Raw genomic sequence first — 11,852 nt, forward strand, 5'->3', positions numbered from 1 at the left:
CCGATGCCCAGGAAGGCTCCCGCGCCGCCAGCCCTGAGCACCCTGGTGACGCCCGCGCAGGACGTGCTGTCGCGCCCCACGGTCGCCGGGTGCTGGGGCTCGGGGTCTCAGCACGGTCTGGCTGCGCGCGGCTCAGGTTAGTGAGCGCAGGGTGAGAGCTGCCAATGCTGCCGCCGAAGCTGCGGGGTCCCTTTGCGGAGACCTTCCCAGAGACCACCCGTGCTGGCTCCTGGCCGCGTCCCCTCTACAGAAGCACCCGCCGAGGGGAGAGAGGTGATTGCCCGGAGCTGGAGCTGGTTCCCCTTTGCATATTCCGTGTCTCTGTGGATCTGTCGCCTCAACATCGTACCCAACGCGTGCCGTTGGTTAACTCCAGACAGAAAAGCGACCCCAAAGCAAGCCACCCGCTGTGTCCCTGCTCTGCCTCGCAGGAGAGCTGGAAGGAAAAAGCAAGTGATAAAGGGACAGTGAACTGAGGTGACAACAGTTCAGATACAGTTTAATAGCCCAAACCTCTTTTTTCTTTAATTCCTCCTCACTTTTTCAGTTCCTCTGCCCACCAAGTGAAGAAAGGAACTGATTTAAGCAAAGTTGGAAGGCCGATGATTTCTAAGACATGAGTTGTCGACAGTCACAAACAGGTCGCAAAATAGCTTGCAGAAGGCTTTGAGGCTTCGTCCTCAGGTCTGCCCCTTCTGAAGGCTCCCAGCACATCGCTGCCAAGTGTCAGGCTCCTTGCTCCTCCTCTGCAGTGAAACACCGCATGGCTTACGGGCTCCTGCACTCTTTGGGATGAAGGCAAGCAGCAGACACGGTGAATGGGAATAGCAGGAGAAACTCCGGTCCCTGCTAAGCAGTGTGGCAACAGCCTGAATTAACACTTGTTCTGGGGGGAGCTGCTCCTGGTTTCCAGCGGGACGGCTGAGGGCTGGACCCATCTCACCTCCCCTCAGTTCGCAGTGAGCAGGAGCTGGCGGGGAAGGGGGGCCAGCGGTCCCCCCGCGCGGGGGTCCCAGGCAGCTCCCCCAGCTCCTACGTTGTTTCGAGCGGTGCAGAACACTCCCTTCTTGTTAAATGTCAAATGTTTTATTGATCGAGATTTAAACATAAAACCATAATGTAGATGCATGAAGTTAGCTGCTATTTCGCAGCTGATTTATGGTCAGTGTAGAGAGGGAAGGGAAAAGGTTAATCTGCAGGGTTTGGCCTTGCTGGCACATAGCACCAGTAATTCCAGATTCTCACCTGTCACTCTGGGATGTTTGTGAGTAAAATCAAATCAAACTGGTGTCAAAGATGAATAAATGGGGTTTATGGTATTAGTAATATTTATTTATTTTTTTAAAAAATGTACCAAGAAGCAAAATGAGTGCTATTTTGTGTGCTATTTTACTCTCTGGACATTGAAAGCCAGCTTCAGGCTCTGTTTTTATCTCTGCCTTAATTGTAAAAATCTCTAATTGCTTAGAAATCTGCAAAGGAAACATAAATTCTACTACTCTGACAAGCCTCAGGATTTGCAAAGAAATACAGAAAGAATGTCATTAGCTTTGGGAAGCAGACCCATACTTCCAATCTGTCCCCTGGTGTACGTGTTTGGTCAGCAAACTATTAAGAGTATGATGCCCACTGAGTTGGCAGCTTTCACCTCTAATTTTTCAGGGTTTCTATGAAAAGGTGAAAATAAATTATGCCATGAATTTACATTAACTTGAGTCAAAATATGACAAATTTCCTTTTTTTGTTTCGGATCAGTATGTTGCTTCTTTACATCACAGAAAAACCAAAATAAGGACAAATTATGTTCTGTGATGGGGCGGGGAACGGAACAGCTATCTCCCCTTGAGCTAATTTGCTAATTCTGATAAGCTCCAAAGGTAACCTTCCTGACTGAGCCTCAGAAAGGAACAGGTGGGAAAAAAAATCTGAAATCAACTATAAACAGGTTTGTTCCTTTGGGCAAAGATGAACTTTTCAGAAAGGTCTTGCAGCTAAGGGAGGGCAAACTGGGTCAGTTCAGCTGCTGGTCCCTGCAGTGGCTGTGGCACCTCGCTGCGCCCGCGACACAGAGGGCGAAGTTCTGGGATGCAGAGCTCGGGCTGCTCCACTGCCGCACTGCCCTGCCTGCCCTCCAAACCAGGATTTAGGTGGTGGGTGCAGGAGGGGTTTCCAGCAGCCGCACGGTCTGCGGCAGGTCGCTGCCGCCTGTATGCGTGCAAGGGAAGGAGGCTGCTCTTTTCTTCAACGCCAGTGTTTAAATCGGAGCTTTTAAGCACCTTTGCAATACTCTCCGTGTGATGTTCTGGGTTGCAATGGGCAGAGCCGGTTCTATTTCATTTTGCAAATTAATCTGCAGAGTGTCCCACTGGCCACCCGTGCTCTTCCCTGTGGAGGGATGGAGCTGAGTGACGTTACTGGAGCATTACTTTAGGTCAACAGAGGGGTCTTTGGTAATTCTGACTAAACTCGTCTGCAGGACCAGCCTTCTGGATTAAGCAACCTGAAAATAAGAACACAGTTCATGGAAGATTTCTTAACAATGTTCTAGTGTGTGTTTGCTTAAATCACGTGGAGATGCTGCCTGGGGGGCCACAGTTCACCGGCCAGAGCAAGAGGGGTGTCGGGCTTGGCTCACACAGTGCTGCTTGTCCCTGGCCAGCCCTGGCTCTGCAGGCTGGGACTTTGTCTTTCAGCTCCTTGGTGCCAAGGAGTGTATTTAGTCCTAAGGCAGACGTGCAGGCCTGTCCTGGGCTGAGTGTGAACGCAGCAGAGCTGCGGTTTGGCACTGCTGAATTTCATGGAACTTGATACCGTTCGTCTCTTGGAAACAGCTCTGCTCCTGCCGCTGCTGAAGCCTGTGGACTTGGACATTGATGCGCTGCTTTGCAGGAGAGACTGCACTTTGCAGAAAGAGTGAAGGAGCTGAGGACGTGGAGATCATGGTGTCACCCTGGGCACAGGCTGGAGTTCGGCATGGGGCACGTGGGGGGTGTCACTCGGAGACGGCAGTAGCTCCTGTGCGTGCCGCGCTGTCCCATCCCTGGCCAGGAGCTGGGCTCTGTTCAGGCTTACACGCCCCTTCATAATCAGCTCTCTTGGCTCTGCTGATGAACGTGTGCGTTGCCTTCTCCCACCACACTCTCACGTGCACTTCCAGCTGTGGATGGCCACGGCCAGCACAGCCGTGAGGTAAAGGGCCACCGTGAGCTGCTTTGAGAGAAGGCACAGCCTTGACTATCATGCTGCTTCACAGATACCTTTCCCTTTCCTGGACAACGCATCCTAAATGTGCTGTGTATGTCAGTGTGGAATAGGTGCTCGCGCAGACGGCTGCTCACGCTGCACCTGACAAAGTGTTTCTTTTTATTGCCATGCTAAAGAAGCCTTGCTCGGGGGTTCCTCCTTACCCGCCGAGGGTCGGTTTGGCTCAATTCTGTTTTGCCTCCATGTATCTTTAGTATGTAAACATCAGACTCCTGGATGGTAGTGGGTTTGGACTCCATGAGGCCTGTAAGATCTAAGCATTAAAAAAAAAAAGAATGAAAAGTAACAAAAACCAAACAAAAAGCCCCAAGACCCATGTTACAGTCCGTGCTTTGAAGTTCTTGCTTCTGTGCCGGTGATCGATGCAGCTGTGTTGTAAAGGCCTTGTTCTTGAAATGAACCAAACCAGGCTTTTTTTTTTTCTGTTTTTTTTTCTCGTTTTTTAATCCTTCCTTCCCTAGTTAAGAGTGCATCCAGCCGTGTCTGCCACAGCTCCTTCCCTCCCACCCCCCTGTTCCCATTCCCTAGGGAAACACGGGTGTCAATCCAGTGTTGCAGGTCATGTTGTCCTTCCCTGGCAGCCGTCGGTCGTTGAACGTGTGCATGTTGATCACAGCATCTGTCTTCACCATGACGGGTGGCTGAGGCTTGTGTTTGACCCGTCGCTGGCAGGTGAGCGACAGCCGGATCTCATCGGCCATGGCGCTGCAGAAGGAGCGCTGGGGAGAGCAGGGACAAAAAGTACCATTACTCCTGGCAAAATGTTCTGCTAACCTCTCCGTGGGCAGGAGGCTGCTGAAACTAGGCTCTGCAGAGGGCAAGCATGAGGTTTAGGCTGTATTTAAGGCATCAGCTGTGCTTAGCAGGACTTCAGTCATGCACGGGAGTCTGGTTGACCCTTCTCTCCTTTGGCAAGAATTGTACCTCTGACACACTAAATCCTGCAAAAAGGCAGAGCTATAGGTGGCTGTTGGAGTGCTGGTGCTTTGTGTGATCCCTGCATGTGCTGGGAATCAGAGGGCTATCGAATCCTGCTGGGCTTGCTAGTGGGCAGTTTCCTTTCATCTATCTAGTCCATCATGTGGGCAGCTTGCTTTGATTTCTGGTCATGCACATGAACGCACTTTCCGCTTACAGTACCATGACGCCCAAGGAAGAGGGGAAAAAACATAAAAGCAGTCCTGTTGTTTCATGAGCGCTAATCATCCACTGCGGGTGAGACGGGCCATTTGTGTAAGTGTGTGAAAAGTTGTTAAGATAGTGTGAAACTTCCTGATGGACCCTGACCAGTTGAGGCTCTTTGAACAGGAGCGGGGAGAAGAGATGGAGACTTCATGCGTGTATATGTTATGCCTGGAATATGCAACACGATTGCATGTGATAGTGGTGAGTGAATATGACAGCTCAGAAGGGTCCCTCTCAGGGACCTCTGTCTGTGTTTTCATGACTTACATGTCGGCTTGCTCAAAATTACCCTACAAATGTTTACTAGTCTAGTTACTGCAGCAGCAGCAGACCCTGATCAGAGTAGACATGATGTGCCCCCTGACCTGAGGCTGTTGGAGCGAGGCAGAAGCAGTGAGCCTTGGGGAATGGTATTGCAGGGGTGCTGCATTTCAGCCCTTGGGCTGTGGGCCCGTGGACCTCCAGGCAGCAGGGGCAGGGCTGAATCCCTCTGCCTGCCTCCCTGCCTGTCTCGGGGATCAGTGTGCAAATTCCTTAACGACTGGGCTAGTGGTGGTGCAGGGAAACTGAGGAAATCAGTACCTGCTCACGTTCCGCTGTTTTGCGCAGCTTGTAGATGAACTCCACCATGGCCACGAAGATGGACAGCACCAAGCCTGCTGCCAAAACGATGAAAATCCCACCGATGTTTTGGATGCCCAGGGCGCTGGCCTCCTTATTCTCATCCTCGGGGCAGCCATTCCCCCGCCACCACTTCTCCTTCATTACGTGGAGCTTGTCCTCCTCCTGGAGCTGGAGGATGGCAATGGTGATCTTGTCCCTGTACGGTGACCCTGGGGAGGAGAACACCCTTACATACAGAAGGAAAATAGGATGAAAATCACACAAAGTAGGGAATGTGTCTGTGTTAAGCAGGGCTGTTCAGGCCTCTCTTCAACAGGCAGACAGCATAAGCTTTGGTATTTGGAAATTTGCTGTTGGGAATGGATTATCTTAATCACGTCTGTTGTATTTGTGGTAACTAGCCCCCCTCTGGGGTACCTACAGAAACCCCACCACTGTCACTTACCCATGGGAGTCCCAATCCCGTAGCCTTTGGAGTCGATGAGCCCCCCGATCTGAGTCAGGTTGCAGTTCCTCTGGGTGATGTATTCGATGGTGGTTGACTCCATCAGCAGGGCATAATCGGCTGTGAGGGTTCGCTGGATTCCTTCCTCGTTGTTTTTAACAAGTGCTGTGGGTTTGCTGCTCATGAAAGCCCACATTTTTTCAAACGTGGAAATTTTGGATTTCTGGAAAAATGATACAACCCCCCCCCCACCAAATAAGAATTAATCTTCTATTTGCTGAAACCTGGTGTCTTTTCGGTAAATAGCAGTTCGAGAACAGATCACACAATGGAACTATTACCAATTTGACCTCATCTTAAATACGTCTCTGCTTTCACTGCCCAACATTGCTTGTCTTCGTGTTGCCGTAACATGAGACAAAGGTTCCAGCACCCTTCACGTCACGCAGACACTCAGCAAAAAGAGTCACTGCTCCAGAGACCTTATCCTGTAGGTGGAACCAAACTGTTCACTCACCTCAGTAAGGTACAGCGAGACCCTGCCTTGATGCCCTGCAGAACTTGCTGGTGGGACAGGCTACCAGCAGATCTGTTTAAATGTATTAGTTTCCTAACCAGAGTTTTGTTTATCCTGTAATGTTTCTGCACAATGAGGGAAGAGAGGGCGTTTCAGAGGGCGTGTTTTTTTTCTTTTGCACACACTCTATTATATTTTTGTCTTTCCTCAAGCATCACAAGGAAACACGTCTCCTCTGAGATACGTGCAACTGCCAAACAAATGTAACATATCCACATAAACAGAGGCGTAGAAATACTCAAGAAGGTTGTTTTATGGCTAAAGATAAACATGGATATTCTTTCGCTATCAGCAGGCAATTTGTTAAAAAAGGAGGAATATGTTTTCTAGCTTAATATTCATGTGAATTTTTTTTCTTCTTCTAGAAAATGTGTTGGGTGAGAAGAAATATGGTTATTTTATGTCTTTCCGTAACATTTGAAATGTATCATTTATCTGTCACCACCTTCTGAATGGTCTCTATGTAGGTCGTCACAAAAGACGTAACCGGCTTTAGCCTAGGAAGACTCCCCGGGAAGAGGTGCATCAACTTTCTCTTGAAGTCGCCCCTTCGCTGGTCACTTTATTCCCGTGGGTGAATGTAGCTCTCCTCAAAACAGCCTTAAGCACCCAGTTGAGCTCTGGAAAAGCACTTGGATGTTGAGGCTTGTGTTCGTGCTGCTGCCTGCTCCTTTACGTGCCATTCTTCTTTTCTGCCTAATTTTTTGTTTTTCCTAGGTCTCTCTTTGCCTTCTTATTTTATTAGAGGCAGCTTAGTCAGCCAAAACCTCCTTCTCCACAACACTACTGGGCACGGGCCTGGAGGTGGCTGATAAGCTGGAGGGGCTGATAGGTCTTTGTGCTTTGGCTTCAATAAGGGTAGCTGCTCACCTGCAGCTGCGTGAGGAGTCGCTGCGGCAGAAGCTGCGCTTTCTGGTTTAGCTGTCGTGTCTCTCTGTCCTTCCATAAGAAAGCAGGAGATGGAGCCCCAGCCCATCCCAAGTGCTGCTATCACATCTCCCCCTCATTTTTTCAGTATCACCTAAAATGGGCCAGCATAGGTTCTTCTGATAAAAAGACTATAAATAAGGTAAATTAGCTAAGAAAAAATTCCCTCATTTCAAATGCTTTGCCTGTCCCATCTGCTTTTTTTCCAGCATATTTAACAAAAGTTAAACAAAAGCTTAACACCCCGAAGTTGGTTAGTGTAGCGCAGTGACAAAGGCTGTTCCTCTGTCTTTAACGCTGTGGGCTCATTCTCCTGACTGAAATAACCACAGGACTCATTTCTTCTCCATTAAAGCGCACGCTTGTTATAATCCACTCGATGAATGTGCAGTAGTGGATGTGCTGGAGCAAACTTCATTCAAGAGGCAGGATAATCTCTCTCACTTGAAAATCTGGGGCAGTGCCTGTAACGAAGATTTGTGGCATCTATCAAACCTCAAAGAGCAGCAAGAAATGTAGCCTCCAAAAGGATTATTAAATATCTGTGCATTACAATAGGTAATTGAAATGAATAGCATACTCGACTTGCTGATAACGACTTGTTTAACATTTATATAGTTCACATCCGAGGCCTCTGGGTTCACTGGCTCTCACTTTCTCTCTTTCTGTTCCTGCATTTAATGCTCCTTGGGTGTTGACACAGAGCTCTTAAACAACATCAGTGTTCTCCCAGTTTAAAGCATAGAGCAAAATAAACTGGCAAAAAATCAATAGGCTGCATTTAGTGAAGCTAATAGGACTTGCATGAGGCATTGTAGCTCTTCAGGCAACTTAAATTACATGAGACAGGGCTCCCTGGAAGAGAAAAAACACTTTTCTCATCTCTTCTTAAATCACTGCTTCTGACCATCTGAAAGGACTTAATTGTGTTTCGGAATGCCAGAAGGTGCCCAGCTTTCTTGGCTGCGCTGCGTCGAGCCCCCTCTGGGCATCCTGGGTGGGGGCCATTGGGCTGGGGGCACCCATGGGGGGCGAGCACCCTCTCTGGCTGGAGCCCATGTAGGTGAGAGCTTGCCACGAGGCCAGAGCTACCTGTCGCTTCTTGCCCGTGCCTAATGAAACAGCCGAAACAGAGACCCACCAACGCGGGGCTGATCCCCGCGGCAGAGAAGGGCTGTCCCCCTGCAGCAAAACGCCGCTGGTTGCAATGGCCCCGGTGCAGGCAGGGCGGCTCAACACACGTTGCTGGTCAAGGCAATCTCAGGCTCTCCCCGTAGTCTAAAACCTGCCACATCCTCACGGGGAATTTATTTCCTATTAGTTTCTTTAACTTAGCTAACATGAGATAAGCATGCTCCTTTTCCAAGTGAAAATTCACCAACTGTAATTCTCAGCACAGCACTAGCAGTTTGATAGACCTGGCTGTTTGTTAAAAGTCCAATTTAGAAGCAATTGTCAGTCATTGTGAGAGCAGTCATCAATCAAAAATTGCAGGAGCAACCATGGTGAGGAGCATACAGTGCTCCAGCTCACACCTAATTCTAGAGAGCTTCAACCACTATACATTTTTTCCTATTAGGGGAAAAGTTGTTCCTTCCTCCCTTTGCTCCTCTCGGAATACTTCAGCCATGCTGCAAAGGTGGTCGCTTTGTTGTGGGAATTTGGGTGATGGCACCTGAGAACATACCATTGAAATAAGCAAAAACATCTTGGCAGTAATTTAATAGTCAGAAAAGAATGCACATAAATTGTGTTTATTTTGCTGAACTTTTTGTGTGTGTGTGTACATTTTGTTTTGCTGGATCTCTGATTTTACAGCTTAAGTAATTTACCTTAAAAAATCCTTACTGGGGTTAGTTACTGGTTTGAAGTGATATTTGCTGTGCTGTGGCTAGGTACAAATTTCTTCTCTATGTAATCACCGTTTACTTTTACGGGCTGCATAAAAGAAATCTGAGTTGGTGGCAAGCAGAGAGACCCTCCTGTGCCCCCGCATCCTCTGTAGGGTCCCCAGGTCCCCCTCAGTGACAACTTTGCTTTGCTGCCAAAGGTAGATGAGGGGGAACTGCTTGGTTGCTCTTAAGCATTAAGACAAATGGCCTGACACTGACTTCTTCCTGGCAGAGAAATTCCAGAGTTGGGAACTCCGGAACGTTAGGAGTGATGGAGATTATTGCTAATAAACAAAGGCGGTAGTTTAACGCAGCTATTCACTGCAGCCGTGCTCCACACCAGGGGCATCACGCCTCTCTCCCGCTTACAGCTCTCCCACCGATTCATGTGAGCGGAACTTCTCCTCGGTTTGGTCGGGATAAATAACAACAGAATCTGGTCTGCTGCCCTCTGCATCTTCATAAACCCCCACGTTAGTGCAAAATGAGATGCACGTATGAAAAGCTGAGTACCAGCCCCTCTGAATGCACCAATTGCAATGACGCTGAGAACGCCTCTAAATTCATTCTTTAGAGTCACAGCTCTGAAGCTGTCTTTAATAACCAATGCTTCAAGACCAGTCACCCAAATAAATTAATGGAATAGTTTAGAAGAGCCACTACAAGGCATCTTGCCAAGACACATATGCTTTTTTATCAGTGGAATTGGCAAGAAAGTAACTTTCAGGCTTAAGATTTTCAATTCCAGCCTGTATGAAAAAATAAATTGATTTTCACCAGCTGAAGATGCTTACTCTTGAGGATTTAACATTTCTGTACAAGTGAATATATATGTACACACATACACACACTCTCACACTCATACTCCAAACTGCACATTAAACCTGGCATTTGTTCAGAGAGAGACAGCATCCTTTGCAAGATACTGAAGAAGGATTTCTGGCATGATTTATAATGAACGCTAGATGCTGTTCCTAAATTAATTGATCTGTGTTTATTCCTGTAACTCGATCTGCATTGCCAGGGAATAAATAGCTTCTCAAAAGTTCTTTTCATTAAGCTGAAATCTGCCAGTACAGTTGGTGAAACTCTCTTTTCTGCTTCCCATTTGCCATAGCTGGTTAGCCCAGCTGCACAGGCAAAAACCTTTGTGGGAGCAAGATCTCTTGCTGTGGGTCTGCCCCAGAGAGGTGTTTCGGCTTGGTTCAACAGGGAACTTCTGCAGTGCCTTAGGCGGGCTCTGCACGAGCCCTCGGGCAGCCTGACCACAGGCAGAAAACTGGTTAGTGCTTCGGGAACCGTCTCAGGGGAGTGTGCAAGGCCTTTGCCTTCTGCTCCCTCCCGTTTGCCATTGCTCCCTCAGATCAGCTCCCGGGACCGTGCTCTCCTCCTGCAGCCCTAGATCCCGCTTTGTCAGACTCCCAGGTGCCGGGAGGCTGCAGACCCAGGTGGGGTCCGGCGAAGGACGACGACGGCCGCAGCCGCAGGGCCCAGGCCGCGGCTTGGCAGGGACAGCGTATGCGGTTTGCAGCTGCTTTAACGTGGGGAAGCGGAGGAGTGAGTTCCCGATGCGAGGGGAACCACTTTGGGGAACAGTCATACAAGGAGCAAGGTAGCAATCTGGGCTAAGTCCTAGTGGATAATCCACAAAATATGTTCAGTGGGGGATCCCAGTCGGGATGCTGCCATCAGTGACAGTCTCTTCAGCAAACTGCAGGAGTGCTTGAGCCCCGGATCTCCGGGAGCTGTGGGGAGCAGCTCTCTCTCCCCTGGTACCCCCCTTTCAGCGGAGCAGAGGAAGGTGTCGTGAAGCCTCGTGCACTTCGCCGTTCCTTCAGTCCCGCCCAGCTGGAGGAGTGCAGACCCTCAGCAGGCACCGGAGGTGCCCGTTCCCCTGTCCCCGGACCTTCGTGCTGTTTGAGAGATGTCCCCGGAGAGGCAGTGCTGGCAGAGCAGCCGCACTGAAACCACCGCGGGATTTGCCCAGTCATTTGACAAAGACCTCGCTGAGGGGTGGGAGAAGTTCTGGCTCTCCTGTATTTCTCTGTACGTGAAGGACAGTGAACAAAGCATCCCACACGAGTGCTCTCACTGCTCCAGTAATCGAAACGCTTGTCAGAAGGGACATCCCTGAGAATTCATCTCCGAACAGCAATCATAATAAAAAAGAAAAAGGAAAATGCAGTGCATCAATAAACCCTGCCAAACGCACGTTAGAAGCCTGAAGAATGATTCTGATGGATAATGATATGAAACAATAAATACAGTGTATTCTTGATGATTTTTAAAAAAGACAGTTTCCTTTTATCCCCATATAAAACTCTTATTGGAAAGAGTAGTTAAAACACAGCAGTAAAAGTCTGTCTTTTCCTGACAGCTGTTCCAAGTTTATATTGCTTTTGGAAGGTAACACAATGCGTCTGACCATGCCAAAGACAAAACTGCATGCACCAGCTCTGCTGCAGAAAGCAAACTAACCAGCACCAACCTGCTATTCTACGCAATGTTTTCATTTCCCAGAATTAAAGAAAGATCAAACCAAACCCTCCATGTTTCTTTACCAATCTGTGTTCCTGCCTGTCAAAATAAGCATAGAGATTTGGGAAGTACAGTGGCTCCTTAACCAAGTCATAGCCAAGAAAAGTTGCAGAAGAATGCTTCTGTGTCTCGGTATTAAAATTCAGCACATTGGCTTCCTTTAAGGAGTCTTGGCAAATAAACTGCTGACGGCCTAGTGTAGCTGCCTTTACACTGTGCCTATTCAAACGATGGCTGTACTCCAGGCACAACCCGCTTTTGAAAGCATGGATGGTTTGTCGCGCTTCGGCCCGTCTACATCCTCCTGGATTAGGCTGACCCGAGGGGGAGGGAGCACTCCCCAGCCCCGCTCGCAGCGGAGGCGCGGGGGGAGGCAGCCCCGCTCCGGCGGCCAGAGGCC

General features: G+C 48.9%; 1 protein-coding gene across 1 annotated transcript; it reads right to left on the reverse strand.

The window, feature by feature from the left end:
* Positions 1-3,673: 3,673 nt before the first annotated feature.
* Positions 3,674-5,750, reverse strand: LOC104615618 (glutamate receptor ionotropic, kainate 3-like; the record flags this gene model as incomplete). The annotated part of the gene is made up of 3 exons (XM_010286944.1): positions 3,674-3,983; positions 5,032-5,282; positions 5,519-5,750. Coding segments are annotated over 3 exons (678 nt in total), but the record flags the coding sequence as incomplete, so codon positions are not given.
* Between the last annotated feature and the right edge of the window lie 6,102 nt (positions 5,751-11,852).

This window comes from Phaethon lepturus, unplaced genomic scaffold (assembly GCF_000687285.1).
Source record: "Phaethon lepturus isolate BGI_N335 unplaced genomic scaffold, ASM68728v1 scaffold27005, whole genome shotgun sequence".
In the NCBI taxonomy this organism is placed as follows: domain Eukaryota; kingdom Metazoa; phylum Chordata; class Aves; order Phaethontiformes; family Phaethontidae; genus Phaethon; species Phaethon lepturus.